Source organism: Gorilla gorilla, chromosome 19 (assembly GCF_029281585.2).
Source record: "Gorilla gorilla gorilla isolate KB3781 chromosome 19, NHGRI_mGorGor1-v2.1_pri, whole genome shotgun sequence".
Lineage (NCBI taxonomy): Eukaryota > Metazoa > Chordata > Mammalia > Primates > Hominidae > Gorilla > Gorilla gorilla.
The window spans coordinates 38747370-38770135 of NC_073243.2; the positions used below are offsets into that span (position 1 = coordinate 38747370).

At 43.0% G+C, this 22766-nt stretch overlaps 1 protein-coding gene and 1 long non-coding RNA gene across 2 annotated transcripts in view; one reads left to right on the forward strand and one right to left on the reverse strand.

The window, feature by feature from the left end:
• FCHO2 (FCH and mu domain containing endocytic adaptor 2) overlaps positions 1–3359 on the reverse strand; it is a 134284-nt gene extending 130925 nt beyond the window's left edge. The window contains exon 1 of the mRNA XM_055367023.2: positions 3228–3359. Within this exon, the coding sequence (XP_055222998.1) occupies positions 3228–3260 (33 nt within the window). The 5' untranslated portion in view covers positions 3261–3359. The remainder of the gene's footprint in view (positions 1–3227) is intronic.
• A 173-nt stretch (positions 3360–3532) lies between these two features.
• LOC134757595 (uncharacterized) lies at positions 3533–22167 on the forward strand. The gene is made up of 2 exons (XR_010131750.1): positions 3533–4362; positions 20719–22167. It is a non-coding gene; the product is annotated as an uncharacterized lncRNA (long non-coding RNA).
• Positions 22168–22766: the final 599 nt, after the last annotated feature.

Genomic DNA, 22766 nt, shown 5'->3' on the forward strand with positions numbered 1-22766 from the left:
AACTCTTGGGCTCAATCCATTCCCCTGCCTCAGCCTCCCAAAGTGCTGGGATTACAGGCGTGAACCACCATGCCCAGCCTAAAATGACAATTATAAATTCTCGGAAGTTAATTATTTAGTTAATTCCTAGACCTTCTTAGCTCATTGAGCCTCCTCGCAGCCCCAATTCCAAGCCAGGAAATAAAATAAAATGCAGTCTATTAACTATTTGTTTTCAATAGTGAAAGTGAAGGCAAAAACTAAAACATAAATTAGATTTGGAGGTCTCTCCAGAATTCAAATATTGAAGTTTATTCCCATCCCTCTTGTAACAAGAATACCCAAGAAGCACATAAAAATGTGTACAAAGATATTCAGAGAAGTATTATTCATATTAGCCAAAAACATCAAATAAGGCTGTGCTCAAAGCTCAATTAACAGAAAACGAAACATAACTTTTAATGTGAAGATGCAATTTGGAATTAAGTTAGCAACTTAAAAAACATTCATGCATCAAAAATATGCATAACATTTACAAGAGCATCAATTTTTAAATGCTCTTTATAAACATTTTTTAAATTGCCATTGTAAAACCTAATGCCTAAAATTGACAGGCTAATCCTAAAATTCATCTGGAAATGCAAGGAACCCAGGGCAGTCAAAATAATCCTGAAAAAGAAGGAAAAAGCTAGAGGACTCATACTTCCTGATTCCAAATTTGCTATACAAAACAAATTTGTAATCCAAACAACAGCAATCCAAACTGTGTGGTACTGGCTGTCGTAAGGGAAGACAATGGAATAGAATTGAAAATACAGAAATGAATCCATACATTTCTGGTCGATTGATATTTGACAATGGTACCACAATTCAACGGGGAAAGATGAACCTTTTCAACAAATGGTACTGGGACAACTGGATACACAATTGCAAAAGAATGAAGTTATACCTTTTCCTTGCACCATACACAAAAATTAACTTCAAATGGATCATAGAACTAAATAGAAGAAGTAAAACTATAAAACCCTTACAAGAAAACAAGAAAAAAGGTGTAACTTTTGGGTTAGGCAAATAATTTTTGGGTTAGATGCAATAAAAGCACAAGTAATAGAAAAAAATAGATAAGATGGACTTCACCAAGTTAGATGCAATAAAAGCACAAGTAATAGAAAAAAATAGATAAGATGGACTTCACCAAGACTTCACGAGAATTAAAAACTTATGAGTTACTTCAAAGAGCAGCATCAAGAAAATGAAAAGGCAGGCCACAGAACGGGAGAAAATGTTTGCACATTATGTATCAGATAAGGTGTGTATCCAGAATATTAAAAAAAAAACTCTTACAACTCAATTATAAAAAGACAACGCAATTTTTAAATGGGCAATTAATCTAAATAGACATTTCTCCAAAGAAAATATAAAAATAGGCAATAAGCACATTAGCTGTGATGTTAAGCATCAGAGAAACGCAAATCGAACCACAATAAAATATTAATACTACTTCACGTTCACTCACTATATTATAATAAAAAGGACAAATAAGTGTTCGTGAGCATGTGGAGAGGAACCCTCAGATATTGCTGGTGGGATTGTAAAATGCTACAACCACTTCAGAATAGTATGGCAGTTCCTCAAAGTGTTAAACATAGAGCTACGATTTGACCCAGGAATCCCATTCCCAAAAGAAATGAAAACATATGTTCACACAAAAACTTGTACAGAAATGTTCATGGCAGCATTATTCATAAGCCAAAAGTGGGAACAACCAGATGTCCATCACTGATTGGATAAATATTAATAAAATGTGGAATGGAATATTATTTGACCATAAAAAGGAATTAGTACTGATACATGCTACATCATGGATAAACTTTGAGAACATTATGCTAAGTGAAAGAAACTGGTCACCATGGCCCCATTTATAGGATATGTCCAGACTAGACAAATGCAGAGAGGCAGAAAATACATTAGTTGCCTAGGCCTGGGGCAGGGGGAAAATGGGGAGTGACTGCTAATGGGTCTAGGGATTCTTTCTGGGATAACGAAATTGTTGTAAAACTGATATGGTGATGTTTACACAACTCTATGAACATATGAAAAAACCTCTGAATTGTACTACACTTTAAATGAGTGTATTGGTACGGAATGTGAACTCAATAAAGCTGTTTAAAAAACAAAACACCTAAGGTCTAGTATATAGGTTCTTTGTGGAAAACAAGGTACATTCAAGACAAATAAATAACTATGAACTGATTTGATTACTAACCAAGACCATGCTTGAGGCACTTAGAATTAAGAATTTAACATACATTCCTTACTAGCTAAAAGATTACCCCTTTAAATATGTCTAAATCTCAACGAAAATGGACCTGCAGTACTTGCAACTGTCAGAGCATAAAATGGGATTCACGAAAGATACCTGAGTAAACACGTTCCTTTCCTGTACATGGCTGAACTGTACTTCCCATTACAAAAAAAAACAATAACTGCAGAAAAATACTCCACCGGGAGCCGGAGAAATTCTCAAAGAAGAATCTAATACTGAGCTAAGACAAGGGGTGGAAAGAATGAGGAAGGGGAAGGAGCACAGAGTAGGGGGAGGTCTCCATGCATTTAAGCCCAAGGAGTCCAGTTACATTAAATCCAACTTTTAAACGCTTTGTGAACAGGCCCAGAGGCAAAGTCCTGGGCGCAAACCCACGAGCCGAGCTGCGAGGCTGAGAGGAAGTGCTAGTCCAGCCCAACCCCGCACTGGATTTGGTGTGGAAACCGTCAGAGGTAAAAGGGATCGCTCAGATGGGGGGCCCGCGGTGAGCGGAGGAGGCAAAACCCCTCCGCCCGGCGCTCCCAGCCAGCGCGCAGCGGGAGGCGGCTGTGCCGCGGGCCCGTCCTTCGCGTCCGAGCTGCCGCGCACGCCCCGCGCGGAGCGCGGCATCGGGAGCCTCCGGTGGGGCTGGGTCCCGTCTCCCGCCCCATCCGGCGCTTTGTCCCAGCCCCGGCGGCCGGCGGCCCCGCTGCGGGCTCCCGAGCCGCGGTGACAGCCCCCGTCCCCATAGGGCTGCGAGCCCGGGAGTCCCTAATAGGCTGGCGACCGGTCGCCCGCCGGACCTCACCCAGGCGGGACGCGGCAGGAGGACGCTCGCCCTGCCGGAGGGGCCGCCGCCGCCGCCCGAAGCGCACGCAGGCCAAGCTCAGGCGCCAAAAGCCTTGGACTTCGAAACACACGACTTCCAACATCCTAAGCTTACCCAAAAATTCTCGACGAAATACGCCATGACCATCGTGCCGCCGCCGCACCGGGTTCCGCGTCCGCGCCCGCCCGCCGCTGTGTAAACACGGCCCGGCCCCCACAGCACCCCCGCCTTTCGCCGCCGCCGCCTTCTTCCCAGAGACCGGCCCGCACCTTCCAGGGCGCATGCGCCACCTAGCGGCTGCCGCCGCTGGGCGAGCACTTAGACGCCACGGCCACGGCGTGCGCATGCGCCCTGTCCCCATTCTCGGGTGTTGGTAGATCTCTCTGCATCCCGGGCGCGGCTGTGTTGAGTGTTCTCTTAGATTCGAATGGTGGAGAACTGGGTCCTTGAGGAGTCACCGGGGAGACTGCTCGCACTGTTTGCGGTGCGACGGGCACTGGCCCAGGGACAGAGCGAAGAGAAGGGCCAGCCAGCGGCAGTGGAGTCGGCAGGCTGGCTGCCCACTCGCTTTCTCTCCTCACAAGACTCGCTTCCCCGGCCTTCGAGGATCTCGAACGGACTATAGTCTGGACTCGCTGGGCTGGAGGAAACTTGGCCGCTGGCCACCCGGAGGAGACTGAGAAGCCTTTGGTCAACAGGGCGCCTTTCCTTGAACCAAAACAAAACTTTCCGGAGCCGGAAAGGAAACGCCCAGTGTCGCCTGAGAGCCCTGGAGCTGCGCGAGACCCAGGCACTGAGTGCGGCCTCGGCCGCTGACCTCTAACACGCCGGGAACAAACCAGCTGGGGCGGCCCGCAGGCCTGCGGGAGCGGAATGTGACCCGAAACCGACGGACTTCCTGACCCATAGTTCATAGTTCTCTTTAGCAACTTGAACATTTTGGAAAAAGAAACAAGTCTTAACATGCCTCGACCTAATGGAAAAACTAAATCCCCTTCCTACACCTTGCTTTCCAAAAGTTAAAAAAAAATAATTAAACGCTATTAGAGGTCTCAAGTTCACTGTCACCAGATCAGCTAGGTCCAGAATCTTCAGTTCTTGAAGCCAAGCCCTACAAATAGATTTATTGTAGCATATCACACCTCTTCAGGTGACTTAAAACAATGAACACCAATAAGATAACAATTCATGAGAAATTATCTTCATCCTCAAGTAAAAATCATGAGGTGCCTTTCACATGGATGAAATTGTAAGTGCTTGTTGAACAAGGAATAATTGGATAATGGTATTGTGGTCATACTTTTTAAGAATATCTGTTAGAAAGATACAGGATGCAGAACATCTAGGATTTGCTGAAAGTCATTTATTATGGATAGGGGTATGAGTAAGGTCATAGATGAAAAGGGATGAAACAAGATTGGCCATAGTTGCTCTATTTTTGTGTATCTTGTTTCTTTATTTTGTTTCTTTAAAAAGTCCTCATATCACTGACATTTACACTTAGTTTTGGGGAAAGTCAAACTTAGAAATAAGCTACAGCTCTCTAAGCTATCAGTCTAACTGGATTTTTCTCGATGCTGAATAACTTTTTTAAAAATTCAGCCATCTAGGTCACACAGCAAATACATTTGGCATTAAATTCCTAGTATCACTAAAGTACTCCCTCCCGCCGCCGCGCCCCCCCCCCCCCCGCCCCCGCACCCTTAGACCTGGGCAAGAGAGACTTCTATCCTGGACTCCATGCTTTAAAGGAACTTACATATCACACACACACATTAATTTAAAAAAAAAAATGGGTGCCTCTGCCACTTGTGATCTGATACTGAACACTGGCTCATAACCATAAATTCCCTCTCCCAGTGAAGAACACTATTCAGGCCCCAGGAAAACTCTTCTTCCTATCTTTTGTCTTCTGTCCTCAAAACAAACGGTGAACTCCAAAAGCAGTGAAAATTTGTACATAGCATGGCTGCCCATTTCAGAGACTGCTTTGGAGTCAGAATTTGAGCAGCAGAAATGCTTAGGTAAGAGAGAAGACAAATTAACTTGTCAAATGCTTCATCTCAGCTTGAATGCTATAGATTCCTGCATGACAAAGTATTGTTTCTCAGTAGTATCAAGCATACATTTTCCTTTTGTTAGTGTTCCGATGTGTGGCTATTACCTACTGACAATTTAGTATAGTGTTCACAATAGTTACTGGCCTTCATTCGTATTCTTCTGCTCCCCTAAAATTTAGGAGTAAATCTGGAATGAAAATAAGTATTCTGTGTATTTCAGGTATTTGCAAGGTTCATTAGGGCCGAAACACCATATCCTGTAATTGCCTGATGTTTAAGTTGTGGAACTTTATAGTAAACAGTGATTAAGGTGACTAAATTTCAGACAAGACTGTGTAGTATAGGAAGAGTGTGGATGGTATCAGCCTCCTTCTGCACTCTCAAGTGAGGTTTCCAGGGATGAACATACATTCTGGCAGAGCATAGATAAGCTCCTGAGTGGGTAGTGCTGGGTGGGGTTACAGGCATGAGCCACCGAGCTTATATGGGTTAAAGTATTTGTGCCACACACACTTAGCCTTTGCTTATCAAAATGTATTTCATTTTGAAATTATTAAAAACCAACATAGATAACAACAGTGTACAAGTCACTGCCTATAATACCTGTCACTTAAGTCAGTAAATGTTCAGTGAATGAATGAATGATGACATCTATCATAGAAATGTCAAGGTAGATGAGACCTTGAATATGTAATAATTCCATTATCTTTTACACATTCTCTTTTTTTTTTTTTTTTTGAGAGAGAGTCTCGCTTGGTCGCCCAGACTGGAGTGCAGTGGTGCGATCTCAGCTCACTGCAACCTCCACCTCCCAGGTTCAAGCGATTCTCATGCCTCAGCCTCTCAAGCAGCTGGGACTACACACGCCTACCACCACGCCTGACTAATTTGTGTATTAGACAAATTGTGTAGTAGACACGGGGTTTCACCACATTGGCCAGGCTGGTCTCGAACTCCTGACCTCAAGTGATCCGCCTGTGTGGGCCTCCCAAAGTGCTGGGGTTACAGGCATAAGCCACCGTGCCCAGCCTACTCATCCTCTTTAATTGGTGCTTGATCCTAGAGTTTGTAGAAAATGTCATTATTTAAGTTTTTGATTTAATTTTCTCATGTTACTTTAAATATATTCAAAAGAATTCTTGTGGGCTTGAGTGTACTTCTTAAAGGATAGAGTACTTTTTTTTTTTTTTTTTTTTGAGACAGAGTCTTGCTCTGTCACCCAGGCTGGAGTGCAGTGGTGCAATCTTGAGTCACTGCAACCTCCGCCTCCCAGGTTCAAGTGATTCTCCTGCGTCAGCCTCCAGAGTAACTGGAACTACAGGCACGTGCCACCACACCTGGCTAAGTTTTGTATTTTCAGTAGAGACGGGATTTCACCATGTTGGCTAGGCTGGTCTTGAACTCCTGACCTCAGGTGATCCACCCACCTCGGTCTCCCAAAGTGCTGGGATTACGGGCATGAGCCACCACACCTGGCCTTAGTGTACTTTGTGAAATAAAAATAAAATAAAATTTAAATAACATCCAAGATTTACTGTAGCAAGCGATTGCCTGTTGGAAAGGAGCCCCTACTCAATTTGGACTTTGATTTTTGGGTGTCCCCGCTACCAGAATCATCTTTCTCTTAGGATCTCTCTCGATACCTGCTGAAGAGATATCGGCTTCCAGGGATGCTGTTGATCCCCATTAAACTCTGGCCTAAGCATATATGTTATAGCCCAAAGCTATAGACTTTTAAAACATAACTTGATAAATGATACCAAATAAGAGAAGAGACACACAAAATAACCTAAGTCTAAATTATCTGGTTTACAAAATATGGTTTATTTCCAAGATTTGAGGGTTCAGTCTCTTAGGCAAGGCACCCAGAGCACTTCCCCCTTTCCATTCCTTAGTTTGATTTCCTCCCATTTCTCATCCTGGGTTCACAGCTCACAGCACATGAATCAACATTTAGTCATAAGGGCCATTTCCTCATAACTTCATTTGAAACTAGGTCCATGTCAGAAGAGTTGACTATAAAGAAAAATGCATTTTCTCATTTTTTTCAATATAATTTTGCAAATGTACTTCCACTTGTTTCCAAGATGGGAGTGGCAGAAGAGAAGATCCTATAAACCTCTTCTGTTTCCTGCCAATTTCTTCAAGGCGTGGCATCCATCCCCTGTCAGGTGCAGTGTTCTTTCTCTGAACTCATGTTGTACTTGACAATAACAAGTGGCAAAAGAGCTAAGCTCTATTAAAAGGCAGAAGAGAAACAGGCGGATCCCTGAAGTCTGGTACGCTCTTGTTTTTCTGTACTCAGTAGCAGCATATTAAAAGCAAAAGCCTTACGCAAAACGGAAAGGAAAGCAAAAGCTTGGCAGATGGCAGCCAGGCAGGCTGCTATGTGAGGGCCCAGAGGTAGAAGCATGTTGATCGAAGTGCAGAATAGAGCTCAACATCACCCTGCACGCTACTTTCTCATTTCAGAGCAGCTTACCAGGTGGATGTGCATTTCTTCTCTCCTAAGTGCACCTGGGATTGACTCCCTGCCTGCTCCTCATGTGGTGCCATCTCTTCCTCCAGAATGAGATGTACTTTCCCGGGTGCTCCTTCATTTGTGGAAGAAACACAAACACCTGACCAGTTGTTCCAGGGTCTGCATTGCTAGTGACTGCAGGGAACCCAACAATGCTTCAAAAAATAAGAGAAATTACTAAATTACAGAAAGCCATGAAGATAATGATAATGTAGAAACACTCAGGGCTGGGCGCAGTGGCTCACGCCTGTGATTCCAACACTTTGGGAGGTCAGGGCAGGTGGATCACCTGAGGTCAGGAGTTCGAGACCAGCCTGGCTAACATGGCAAAACCCCATCTCTACTACAAATACAAAAAATTAGCCAGGCGTGGTGGCAGGCGCCTGTAATCCCAGCTACTTGGGAGGCTGAGGCAGGAGAATTGCTTGAACCTGGGAGGTGGAGGTTGCAGTGAGATGAGATTGTGCCATTGCACTCCAGCCTGGGCAAGAGAGCGAGACACTGTCTCAAAACAAACAAACAAAAACCAAAATCAAAAAAACACTAAAAAATGTTTGTCATTAATGTTAAGTGGAAAGACAGAAGGTGTCAAATTACAAATATGTTGAGTCATACATTTTATTTGTAAAATTACAAATATGGGCCAGGTGTGGTGGCTCACGTCTGTAATCCCAGCACTTTGGGAGACCGAGGCGGGCGGATCACAGGGTCAGGAGTTTGAGACCAGCCTGACCAACATGGTGTAACCCCATCTCTACTAAAAATACAAAAATTAGCTGGGCGTGGTGCTGCCTGCCTGTAATCCCAGCTACTCAGGAGGCTGAGGCAAGAGAATTGCTTGAACCTGGGAGGCGGAGATTGCAATGAGCCGAGATCGTGCCACTGCACTCCAGCCTGGGTGATGGAGCAAGACTTCATCTCAAAAAAAAAAAAAAAGAAAAATTACAAATATGCAAAAAAAAAAAGTATGTTAAATAGACAAATATAAAACGTGGAAGACATTTAAAATTTAATATAATAACATTGTACAATTTAAAGAACAATCGTTCTATGTTTTTGTCTGAATATAAATGTAACTGGGCCTAATCTTCTTTAATGTCTTTCATTAACTCTCTCCTCTGTTTCATTCATTCAGGCAGTAGACATTTACTATGCACTTGTTACAATGAAAAGATTGTCTCTACTTGCTTTTTTTTTTTTTGAGACAGGGTCTTGCTGTGTTGTCCAGGCTGGAGTACAGTGGCGCAATCGTAAGTCACTGCAACCTCAACCTCCTGGTCTCAAGCAAGCCTTCCTACTTATGCTTCCCTAATAGCTGGGACCACAGGTGCACACCACCATGCCCACCTAATTTTTTATTTTTTGTAGAGATGGCATCCCCCTATGTTGTCAGGCTGGTCTTGAACTCCTGGGCTCAAGTAATCCTCTCGTCTTGGCCTCCTAAAATGCTGGAATTACAGGTGTGAGCCACCATGCCTGGCCATCTCTGCCTTTGAGCAATTCACAGTCTAATATAGACTTATGATGAAGATGATAGAGATCATGGCAATTATAGCAATAATGTGCATAGAAGAGTGCCTGATGCATAGTTGGCAAGCAATACAAATCATTAATTAATGATTTGTATTAATTAATGAATTAATGCATTAATTAATGAATCACTGTTCCAAAACGTAACCACAAAGAAATGTAATTTGTATTTTTATTGTATTTTCCTTCTTTCTTTCCTTCTCTCCTTTTCCCTTCAACTCCCTCCTTTCTTTCTGCAAGGAAAGTGACAGGAAACTGCCCTGGATTCACCCAGGGAATCCTCCATTAGCACACTGATTTGGGGGTCCATGGAATAGTAGAGTCCAGAGCAACTTCTGAAACCCAGTCCTGGAGCCAGCTAGCTCCCTAGGAGATGGATGCTTATGAAGAACAGGGCACTAGAAATTGTAATAATAGGAGCCCAAGCAAGAAGCACCCTTGGCTTAGCTAAGAATGGAGGAAGTGGACTTGAAGAGCTACTCCCTTGAAGAGCCACTGAATATGAGTCACCAATGGACCAGCACATTCTGTACACCTTGTAGCACCAGATTTCAACAGAACACAGTGTACCAGTGGTCCTATTCACTGTTTATCTAACAAACATTTATTGAACACCTGTATTGAGCTAGGCCCTCTTCTAGACACTGGTGATACAATGGTGAATGAGACAAATAATTGTGCTGCTTTCATGGCACTTAAATGTACAGAGACAGACCAAAAGGATTTAAATAAATGATATCTTTTGGGATAGTGATACATGCTTTGCAGTATAATTGACAAAGGTTGTAGTAGGGAGAGGGGGCTTCTTCTTTACCCAGAATGGTCAAAAAGGCCTCCCTGAGGACATGACATTTGAGCAGAGACCTGAATGAGCTAAAGGAAGTAGCCATGCAAAGATCTGCAGAGTAGTCCACATTAAAGCAACAACAATAAGGTCCAGAAGTAGCAGTGAGCTTGATTTGTTCAAGTAAATGAAAAGGGGGCCAGTTTGGCTGGAGTGCAGTGATCAAACGGAAGAAGAACAGAAATGAGATCAGACAGGAAAGCAGAGTCAAGTCAGAGAGAGGCTAGTTTGTAATCTAAGCATCATAGGAAGCCAATGGAGGATTTGAAAGCAGGAGAATGATATCTGATTTATGTTTTAAGGAAGATCACATTCAGGCCGGGCACGGTGGCTCACACCTGTAATCCCAGCACATTGGGAGGCCGAGGCTGGCGGATCACTTGAGACCAGGAGCTTGAGACCAGCCTGGGCAACATGATGAAACCCCGTCTCTACTAAAAATACAAAACTTAGCAAGGCGTGGTGGCACACACCTGTAATCCCAGCTACTCAGGAGGCTGAGGCAGGAGAATTGCTTGAATCCAGGAGGCAGAGGTTGTGGTGAGCCGAGATCGTGCCACTGCACTCCAGCCTGGGCAACAGAGCAAGACTCCATCTCAAAAAAAAAAAAAAAATCACATTGACTGCTCTCTGAAAGGAAGGGTAGTGGAAAAAATATTTGAGAGGCCACTCCAAAGATGGATATAATAGACCTGGCAAGGGAAGGTGATGGCAGGGACTGGGTGACAGCTGTGGAAATGTAAGAAGTTATCAGGCTCAAGCTCTACTTGGAAGGTAAAGCTGACAGAGCTTGCTAATGGATTGGATTTAGGGCGGGAAGGAAAGAAATCAAAGATGATCCTAGAAGTTGTGCCTGAACAACTAGGTGTATGGTGAATGGTGCCACAATGATAGAAAAATGCGGAGAAGAGCTGGTTTGGAGAAAGAGAGAACTCAGTGGTTTTATTTATTTATTTATTTTTGACCCGTCGCCCAGGCTGGAGTGCAGTGGTATGATCTCAGCTCACTGCAACCTCTGCTTCCTAGATTCAAGTGATTCTCCTGCCTCAGCCTCCCAGGTAGCTGGGATTACAGTCATGCGCCACGATGCCCAGCTAATTTTTTTTGTATTTTTAGTAGAGACGGGTTTCGCCATGTTGGCCAGGCTGGTCTCAAACTCCTGACATCAAGTGATCCACCTGCCTCGGGCTCCTAAAGTGCTGAGGTTACAGGTGTGGGCCACCACGTCTGGCCAGAACTCAGTGGTTCTACTTTGGACTTGTTAAATTTGAAGGGCCTAATGGAAATACAAGTAGAAATGTCTATCAGGCAATTGGATATATGATTCTGGAGCCCAGGACAGAGGTTGGATTCAAGACGTAAACTGGAGGGTCATTGGCATGAATAGAGGAGATTTGATGAGATCACATAGAAAGAAAGGGGAGAGAGGAAGGGAGGGAGATAGAGAGCCTGTGGAACTGAGGAAAAAGCCCTGGGGCACTCCTACATTTAGAGGTTAAGAGAAGTGGATAAGCCAGCAAAAGAGATTAATGTAAAGTAGAACACCAAGAAAAAGAGATGACATTCAAGCCACGAGTAGAGAGTGTTTTAAGAAGTGATTGATGCATGACAAATACTGAGAAATGACTATTGGATTTAGCCAGTTGGAAGTGGCCTTGGCAAGTGTTGATTCTTTGAAGGGGTGGAGACATAAATCTGAATGAAGTTGGTTGAAGAGAGAAGAGGAAGTAAGGACAAAAAGTATAAACAATTCCTTCAAGAAGTTTTGCTATGAAATGAAGCAGCAAAATAGGCAGGTATTGAAGAGAACAAGTGATAAAAGGGAGGGAGTAAGTATTAAGATGAGATGTAATAAAGCAATTTGAGTTCCAGAGAGGATGAACCAAAGAGGGGGGAAAAGAAAGATAATTATAGAGATGAAGTCCTTGAGTAGAGGAAAGAATATGAGATCCAGAATAAAAGTGGAGTTCTAAGAGGGTGTTTCTGGATTTCTAATAAGTCTAATAGGTTATTGGTCAATTGGTTGGAAAAAATAAGAACTATAGGTTATTGTAGTTCTGCATATTAAAAGCATCCTTCATGTATTATCTCATTGAATCATCATACTAACCCTGTGAGGTCGCAACGATTACCCCAATTTTACAAATGAGAAAATATGATCTAGGAGATTAGATGAGTTGCTCAAGGTCATACAACAAGTAAATGGGAAACTACTGTTAATTTAGGGGTACAAGAGAGGCATGAATAAAGTGTTATGGAGGAAGCGATGCCTCAAGCAACAAAACAGGTCAAAAGACTAGGAATGGTGAAGGGTGAAAGTTAAATTCATCCACCCAGGGATTTATTTTTTATTTTATTTTATTTTATTTTATTTTTGAGATGGAGTCTGGCCCTGGTGCCCCGGCTGGAGTGCAATGGCACAATCTTGGCTCACTGCAACCTCCACCTCCCAGGTTCAAGCAATTCTCCTGCCTCAGCCTCCCGAGTAGCTAGGATTACAGGCACCCGCCACCACGTCCAGCTAATTTTTTGTATCTTTAGTAGAGACAAGGTTTCACCACGTTGGCCAGGCTGGTCTTGAACTCCTGACCTCGTGATCCACCCACCTCAGCCTCCCAAAGTGCTGGGATTACAGGCATGAGCCACTGCACCCGGCCACCCAGGGATTTTATTTATGGGTTTTTGTTTTTAACTGGTGGATCTGGTCTTCCTCAGTTTCCACATTCTTTCCATAAAGAGGTCCCTTTCTTGGTTACCTTCTCCCTAACTAGGTGCTTTAGGTAAATATAAATGCTAACTAGTAAGAATCCTATAAAAATGTCAAGGAGGCCGGGCACATTGGCTCACGCCTGTAATCCCAGCACTTTGGAAGGCTGAGGCGGGCAGATTACCTGAGGTCAGGAGTTTGAGACCAGCCTGACTAACATCGTGAAACCCCATCTCTACTAAAAATACAAAAAATTAGCCAGGCATAGTGGCGGGCGCCTGGAATCCCAGCTACTCAGTAGGCTGAGGCAGGAGAATCACTTGAACCCGGGAGGCAGAGGTTGCAGTGAGCCGAGATTGTGCCACTGCACTCCAGCCTGGCGACAAAGAGAGCCTCCGTTTCCAAAAAAAAAAAAAAAATTAAGGAAATATATTTACATCTTACTGTTTAAAAAGTCTCTTCTCTCTTCATTGTTAATCCTGAAACACGCAAGAAATATAACTGTTCAAAATTTCAGATTCTAATCAAAATCTAAGGCTGACCTACCTTAAACAGGACATTTGGTAATTGTATTAAAAACCACTCCCTTTTGTAGACAGAAGGAAACAGAAAACCATATCAGCCTGTAGAAATGGTTGTAATGTTCTTTATAAAAATCCTTAAGGCCACAGAGTTCTCATTAACTATTTGCAGGGAGGAGGCAATTGGGCTGGGTCAAACAGGCTAGATCCAAAGGTAATAAAATCAAATTTTTGTTTCCAGGCCGGGCACAGTGTCTCAGGCCTATAATCCCAGCACTTTGGGAGGCCAAGGTGGGCAGATCATTTGAGGTCAGGAGTTCAAGACCAGCCTGACCAAAATGGTGAAACCCCGTCTCTATTAAAAATACAAAAAAATTAGCCAGACATGGTGGCACATGCCTGTAGTCCCAGCTACTCAGGAGGCTGAGGCAAGAAAATCGCTTGTACCCGGGAGGCGGAGGTTGCAGTGAGCCGAGATCATGCCACTGCACTCCAGTCTGGGCGACAGAGCAAAACTCCATCTCAAAAAAAAAAAAAAAAGTTGTTTCCAGCCTTAAAATCCCACTGGATGTTATCTGCCTTTATACACTTTTCTTTATAGTGTTTCAAGAACAAACTGTCACCAACTAGTTATTTTTTTCATTTAGGTCCAGAAAATGTATGTTATTTTTTTCTTCCTACTTCCCACATGCCAGCTAAAACCACTTATTTCCATTTATTCAAAGCTGTCTTCAAATATATCTCCTCCAAAAAAAGAAAGTTGCAAAACCTTACCTTCTGTATAATCTCATATTTCTTTTTTCCGACATATTTCCTGAGTGATACATCCTTCAAATTGAGTAATTTATATCTTGTCCAAAGAGCTTTGTACTGTTCTTTGTAGATGCTTTCTTGTTTTTTTCTTTTTTTCTCTTTTTTGCAGGTGCATGTGTTTGTGTTGGTGATCATAGTCGGAGGAAGAATTCATCATTCTTTCTTTACTCTTAAAAATACATCATCTCTTACTTTTCAGTTTATACAGGGGCTTCCATATTGGTGGGGGGAGTATGTATAGCTTTACAGATATAGATGTCCATTCATTCATCCATTCAACAAGCACCTATAGTGTTTTGGCACTGTTTTAGGTGCGTGATAGACAGCAGTGAAGAAAAGTTGAATTCTGCTCTCAGAGATCTTAAATCCCAGTAGGGATGATAGGCAAAAATAACACAAACAAGTAGACACATAGTATAATATCTGAAATGTCAGTAGATACATAGCATAGTGGTAAGTGCTATGTTACGAAAATAAAGCAGGGCAAGAGCAGTATAATGTCTTGTTTAAAAATAGCAGATGAGATCAGAAAATCTATGACACAATATGGTGACTATAGTTAAAACCAAGGTATTGTATTCTTAAAATTTGTTGAGAGTAGATTTTAAGTTTTCTTACCACTAAAAAATTATAAGTATGTGAGGTAATGTATTAATTAGCTCGATTTAGCTATTTCACAATGTATACTTATTTCGAAATAACATGTTGCACATGATAAATATATAAGATTTTTATTTGCCAATTTAACAACTACTTTTTAAAAAATATATAGCAGATGAGATGACCATATAGAATATGGCTCTGGAATTAAACTGCCTGGATTTTAATCCTGGCTCTGATACTTATGAGCTTTGTAACCTTAGGGAGGTTATTTAATCATTTGTATGACTCAGTTTGCACGTCTGTAAAGTGGGGATAATATAGTATCTACCTCAAAGAGTTGCTGTAAAGACTAAATGAGTTAAAATATGTAAAACAATGGCAGGGCACCATTGCTTACACCTGTAATCCCAGCACTTTGGGAGGCTGAGGCGGGCAGATCACTTGAGCTCAGGAGTTCCAGACCAGCCTGGGCAACATGGCAAAACCCCATCTCTACTAAAAATACAAAGAAAATTAGCTGGGCATGGTGGTGCACCCCTGTAGTCCCAGCTACTCAGGAGGCTGAGGTGGGAGGATCACCTGAGTCCAGGAGGTAGTGGCTGCAGTGAGCTGTCATTGCACCACTGCACTCCAGAGCCCGGGCGACAGAGTGAAACCCTGTCTCAAAAAATAATTTTAATAAGGCCGGGCGCAGTGGCTCATGTCTGTAATCCTAGCACTTTGGGAGGCCGAGGTGGGTGGATCACCTGAGGTCAGGAGTTCAAGACTAGCCTGGCTGACATGCCGAAACCCTGTCTCTACTAAAAATACAAAAATTAGACAGGTGTGGTGGTGGGCGCCTATAATCCCAGCTACTCAGGAGGCTGAGGCAGGAGAATCCCTTGAACCTAGCGGATGGAGGTTCCAGTGAGCCAACATTGCATCACTTCATTTCAACCTGGGCAAAAATAGTGAAACTCCATCTCAAAAAATAATAATAACAATTATTATTATAAACTATTAATATTAAGAAGAACCGGAAGTGATGGGGGTCCTATTAAAGTTTAATGAAAATCAATCTGAGGAGGTGAATGAAATGAAGGAAACAAATCTTCTGATGTCTACCAGACAAAACCTACCAGGCAGAAGAAAAAGCACACAGAAAAACAGATGAGGTTGGTATGGCTTGAGCAGAATGAGTGGGTAATAGTTGTAGGGAATGTGGTAAAAGAATGGAGTTGGAGTTGGGCCAAATCAGCTAGGGCCTTATAGGTCATAGAAAACCTCAGGTGGTATTCTAAGAGTGATGGGAAGTCATCAGAGGGCTTTTAGCTGAGCAGTGTCATAACCTAATGTTTAGAAGGATTATCCTGGCTGCTATGTGGAGAATAGGCTAAAAGGGGCAAGACAGCTGGTTGTTAAAAACATGTACCAGCACACTACTGGATTCAAGATATACTAATAAATAGAAAAAGGCAAGGTGTGGGACAAAATGCGTGATATACCGCCATTGGCATTTTAAAAATCTCTATATATGTGTATTTGTAACATATATGTGTATACATATATATACATTTTACACCTATACATAAACATTACATATATACATATACACAATGTATATTAGATATGTATTTTCTTCATATACATATTCTATCTCTGGAAGGAAGGATATGTAAGAGACTGGTAACAGTGATACTTTGGAGAAGGGAACTAGATTACAGGATTTAAAAGATTATCTTTTGCAATTTTTGAATTTTGTTATTTGAGACAGAGTCTCGCCTGTCGCCAGGCTGGAGTGCAGTGGCGCGATCTCGGCTCACTGCAACCTCTGCCTCCCGGGTTCAAGGATTCTGATGCCTCAGCCTCCCGAGTAGCTGGGTCTACAGGCGTGCACCACCATGCCCAGCTAATTTTTGTAATTTTTAGTAGAGATGGAGTTTCACCATTTTGGCCAGGATGGTCTTGACCTCTTGTCCTCGTGATCTGCCTGCTTCAGCCTCCCAAAGTGCTGGGATTACAGGCATGAGCCACCGCGGCTGGCCTTGGATTTTGTTCTATGTGAATGTATTACCTATTTAAAAAAAGATAAATATTGTTGGAAACATGAAAAACAGAAAAATAAAAAAAAACAGATAAATAAACATTAAAAGAAAAAAAAATCAGAATCATTTTACCCAAATGTTAAAAGGTGGTAGTGAAATCAAGGTTGAGGGACAGGGCTATAACTAAAGGTACCATGATGGATTGGATATGCTCGATAGGAAAAAACATGAACATCACCCCCAAAGGTCCTAGTATGTGTAAAATAAAGTAAAACATGGCATGGTTTCCTGATGCCTTTTTATTTCAATGATAATTTGACTAGTGTCAATTGGGTGTACAATTATTGTGTCATACTTTATTTGCTTGATTTTTTTTTTTTTTTTTTTTGAGACGGAGTCTCGCTCTGTCTCCCAGGCTGGAGTGCAGCTGTGCAATCTCATTTCAATGCAACCTCCACCTGCTGGGTTCAAGCGATTCTCATGCCTCAGCCACCTGTGTAGCTGGAATTACAGGTGCGTGCAACCACGCCCAGCTAATTTTTGTAGTTTTAGTAGAGACGGGGTTTTGCCATGCTGGCCAGGCCAGTCTCGAACTCTGGACCTCAAGTGATCTGCCCGCTTCAGCCTTCCAAAGTGTTGGGATTACAGGCATGAGGCACCATGCCCAGCTTTCAATTCTTTCTAACTTTAAAAAATTTTGGTCATGTGTGATGACTCATTCCTGTAATCTCAACACTTTAAGAGGTTGAGGCAGGAGGTTCGTTTGACCCCAGGAGTTGGAGACAAGCCTGGGCAACATAGGGAGACCCCATCTCTATTAAAAAAAAAAAAAAAAGCCAGAGGTGGTGGTGTGGACTACCTGTGGTCCCAGCTACTTGGAAGGATGAGGCAGGAGGATCACCTGAGCCTGGGGGGATTAAGGTTACAGTGAGCTATGATGGTGCCACTGCACTCCAGCCTGGGAGACAGGGTGAGACCCTGTTTCAAAAAAATTGTTTCTGTCGGCCGGACGCGGTGGCTCCTGCCTGTAATCCCAGCACTTTGGGAGGCCAAGGCGGGCGGATCACGAGGTCAGGAGATTGAGACCATCCTGGCTAACACGATGAAACCCCGTCTCTACTACAAAAATACAAGAAAAAAAATTAGCCTGGCGTGGTGGCAGGCGCCTGTAGTCCCAGCTACTCGGGAGGCTGAGGCAGGAGAATGGCGTGAACCCAGGAGGCAGAGCTTGCAGTGAGCCGAGATTGTGCCACTGCACTCCAGCCTGGACAACAGAGCGAGACTCCGTCTCAAAAAAAAAAAAAATTAGCTGGGTGTGTGGCGGGCGCCGGTAGTCCCAGCTACTCGGGAGGCTGAGGCAGGAGAATGGCGTGAACTCGGGAGGCGGAGCTTGCAGTAAGCCAGGAACGCGCCACTGCACCTGGACGACAGAGCACGACTCCATCTCAAAAACAAAAAAAAGTTTCTGTCATTTAAAAAATGTTTTTCTTTTTAAAAAAGAAAAATCCTGCCCTCTGTGTACATCACTGTGTTTTCAACAATGTCTGTTTTCCTTTGTGCTGCTTGCACATCATGTTCACTTCTGCAAATTTTCTCTGCAGCCTCCTTGAGATCAGCACCAATGGGATGTCACAATGCAGACTCTCTCCCCCACTCTTTCCTCAACTACAGACTACTTCCTGAAAAATATGATTAGTTTATGATATTTCTTGCTCAAATCCGCTTCGTCAGCTTTTTCTCAGTACCAAACTGTCCAGAAAAGTTCCCACCACCGGAACCTCATTCCATTGTTGCAAACAAAGAGATTATTGATTTTTCATCTTAGGCTATGCACTTCACGTTAGAGTCATGGATTCTGCTGGCTCTGTACATTTCTGTTTGATCTTCACTGCTTTTGGCAGACTTTTTTTCTATTTTAGTTTCAAATGTCTTCTAGTTGCATCAGATATAGAGTTGACATTACCGTTTCTTATTCTTCTTATTACTTTTGGGTGGCTAGGCAGTAAAGACCTACGTTCTTTGCCATATTAATACCTAGATAAGATCAGAAGATGATTTTGCATTAATTCTGCCTGGCATTTAGTAGACTCTTCCAATCCAAGTCTGGGAAATGTTCTTTTTTTATTTCTTTGATAATTGTCCCCCTTTTATTCTTACAGTCCTATAGCTGTATAATTTTAGTTATATTTATCTTCTGTATCTCTTAATATTGCTGTACTTTTTCTTTTTTTTTTTTTTTTTCTTTGAGACAGAGTCTTGCTCTGTTGCCCAGGCTGGAGTGCAGTGGCACAATCTCGGCTCACTGCCCAGCTCTGCCTCCCGGGTTCACACCATTCTTCCCCCTCAGCCTCTGAGTATCTGGGACTACAGATGCCCGCCACCATGCCCAGCTAATTTTTTTGGATTTTTAGTAGAGACGGGGTTTCACCATGTTAGCCAGGATGGTCTCGATCTCCTGACCTCATGATCCGCCCATCTCCGCCTCCCAAAGTGCTGGGATTACAGGCATGAGCCACCACGCCTGGCCTATTGCTGTACTTTTTCTTTTGTTCTTTTTTTTTCTTTTGTTCTTTTTTTTTCTTTTTTGCATAAATTTTGGAAAAGTCTCTCAGCTCAATTTTCCAACTCATTAATTGTATATTCAAGTTAGGGTAAGGGTTATTGTATATTTAGCCCAATTATTGGATTTAGCAATTTTTTTTTTTTTTGAGAAGGATTCTCACTCCATCACCCAGACTGGAGTGCAGTGGTGCAATATCAGCTCACTGCAATCTCTGCTTCCTGGGTTCAAGCAATTCTCTTGCCTCAGCCTCCTGAGTAGCTGGGATTACAGGCGCCTGCCACCACGCCTAAGTTTTGTATTTTTAGTAGAGACGGGGTTTCACCATGTTGGCCAGGCTAGTCTTGAACTCCTGACCTCAAATGACCCACCCGCCTCGGCCTCCAAAAGTGCTGGGATTACAGGCATGAGCCACCATGCCTGGCCGCAATAATATTTTAAAATTTCCATGAATTCTGGTTGTGTTTCATAGCAGCTGTCTCTTGTTTCAATGTGATATACTTTAAAGCAACTCTGAGGATCTGAACTATGTTTAATTTCAAGTTTTTATCTGTTTCTATTGACTATTCTTTTTAAGTGGGCTAGTTCTATTTGTTAAATTTGGTGCTCTCTTTAATGCTCTTGGTTTCTCCAAATGTTTGTTGGTTCTTTTGTTATTGTTGTTCCATTTGTAGGAACAGAATTTCAGTCTAGACTGAAATTCATAGCTGGACGCATTTCCTCACTTCAAATGAGAACTCATGTTTACCTGGCAGTGAATGCAAGTTTTGATTACAAGAATCTGCCTCATGGGATTTGGTAGGGATAGGCAGACTCTGTAGGTAACGTCTCTTCTTAGAATGGTTTCCTGACCCTCCAGGGTATTGTCCTTTTCCTCTGACCTTAGCTTACTCTGGAACAGTAATATGTTGGTAAATGTTTGACAACCAGCTCTGGGTGGAGTGGGGGAAGTCCTAGTTTGCAGCGTTTCCTGATTTCCATGCAATGTAAAATCTCCCACCCTAGCCAATTTTCAAGCTAGCAACATTACAATCACTGAATGGGGAGTTGAGAAGAGATGTACAAACTAGATTCTTAAGAGACTGACTTCATTTAGCATACCATTGCTGTGGGGCTGCTGTACTATGTCAGAAAACTATACCCATGACTCTCATCTAAGCCCAAACAATGGAGCCAGCTGCTCCAAGAGCAACTCCAGGAATTGATGGGGACTTAGGGGTATGGCTCCGTTATTTCTTCAGTTAACAAAGTACTTTGTTCCTTTGAATGGTTTTAGGTTCTTATGCCCTGCTAGATTTCTCTACTGATTCCCACGTTTCTTATTTTTTTCAAAAATTCCTTTCTATATTGTTTGCTGGAAGCACCTTTTCTGGTTTTCCTGTGCTGCTTTGAATTTATTTTTCTATTTCTTTGTGATTTCAGTGGAATTTGAAGAAGGAATGGCAAAGCGGAAGTCCTTCTCCTATTTGATGTCTTAACTTGTTTTTACTGGAAGTCACTTCCTCTTTTGTCTCAGAGGCTGATTCGCCTCCCATAACCAGTGATTTTCCTGTAAGCTCATTATCCTGGATGATGGTTTGACTAACCAAGGCTACTGGCTGCTGAGGGGTTTCTGAGGAAACTTTGGTAGCCTGATTGAGGCCATCTGCCTCTCCACCTGGGCTCTAGTTGTGGAGTACACCACTCTGTTCATGGAGGCCATGCACACTGGCCAGAGAAGAGCAGCCCATGTGCAAAAGGATCCAAGTAAGCATTTTCCATTCTCACAGGTCAAATAAGAGGACTTCCCACATTTATTCAGAAGGTAGTTGAAAGTGGTCAGCCCCAGATCTCCTCTATGTGACTCTTTGGTTGATGCTACTTGTACCTCAACACTTGGAAGGCCCGTTCTGGACAGGAGCAACTTTCACTTTACTCTGGAAACGTGGGCAGGTGGGCACAGAATAGAGTGAATCTGAGGCAGAAACTCCTTCAGGCTAACTTTGTGACGGACACTGTTCTAAGTCTTTAGGTGAGTTAACTCATTTAGTCTTCAAGACAATCCTCTGAAGTAGGTATTTTTATCATCCTCAGTTTACAGACACAGAAACTGAGACACAGAAAGGCCATTCAGCCACTCAGTGGTTGAGGCAGGACTGACACTCAAGAAGTCTTGTGACAGTTGTAATGAGTTAGTCGTGATGGTGGCTACCAGGTAGGTGTGTGGATAGATGTGTGGTGGCCTCTCCTCTGATGGAAAACTCCCAAAGCACTGAAACAGTCTGGTAGCTGTAGTTGCCGAGGTGTGTAGGGGCATCGGTGAGCTCAGCAGACTGTGTTCCAAGTCACATTAAAGAGGCAGATTTATTGCAAGCCTATCTCCTAGAGACAGAATGTATTTTCCAAAAATGGGCAACACACTGTGTCCCATCTCACATGCTGTTCTTATAATATAACTTTGATACTACATTCTTATTTAGAAATGGAAGCCCACGTTTCCTCCCTTTGATGCTGGGCAGAATTGTGACTACAATGAAAATAATGCTATATGGCTTTTGAGGCTAGGTCCTAAAAGGTAATGCAATATACGTATAGTTCTCTTGGAACATTTAATATTGAAATCCGACCACCACGCTGTAAAGAAGACTGCAGCCCACGGAGAAGTCCACACAGCCAGAAACTGAGGCCCAAGGCTCACATCCCCAGCTGAGCTCCTGGCCTACAGCCAGCCCCAAGGTGCCGTCATGTGAATGAGACATTTTGAAAGTGGATCCCCCAGGCCCAGGCAAGCCATTCCTGACAATAAAATGTGGAACAGAGATGTGATTCCTTTTTAAGACCTCCCCAAATAACAGATTCCTAAGCAAAAATAAAGGACTGTTGTTGTTTTAAGCCACTAGGTTTTGGAGTGGTTTGTTATGTGCCATAGATACATTCCTGCATATTACCTGCTTGTCTCCAAAAAATTCAAAACTCAGTCTAATAGGTGGGACTTCCCCTGAGGGCTCTGGCAATTATCAAACTTTCCCCATAACTTTCACCAAATTATTGAGCTGCTCCAGGAGAGGAAGAATATAAAGAGTATATTTACAATTCTGTCTGGAATTGGTGGGTTCTTGGTCTCGCTGACTTCAAGAATGAAGCCACGAACCCTTGTGGTGAGTGTTACAGTTCTTAAAGATGGTATGTCTGCAGTTTATTCCTTCAGATGTTCAGATGTGTCTGGAGTTTCTTCCTTCTCGTGGATTCATGGTCTCGCTGACTTCAGGAGTGAAGCTGCAGACCTTCGCGGTGAGTGTCACAGCTCTTAAAGGCGGCGCATCTGGAGTTGTTCATTCCTTCCCATGGGTTCATGGTCTTGCTGGCCTCAGGAGTGAAGCTGCAGACCTTCACGGTGAATGTTACAGCTCTTAAAGGTGGTGCGGACCCAAAGAGTGAGCAGCAGCAAAATTTATTGTGAAGAGCAAAAGAACAAAGCTTCCACAGCATGG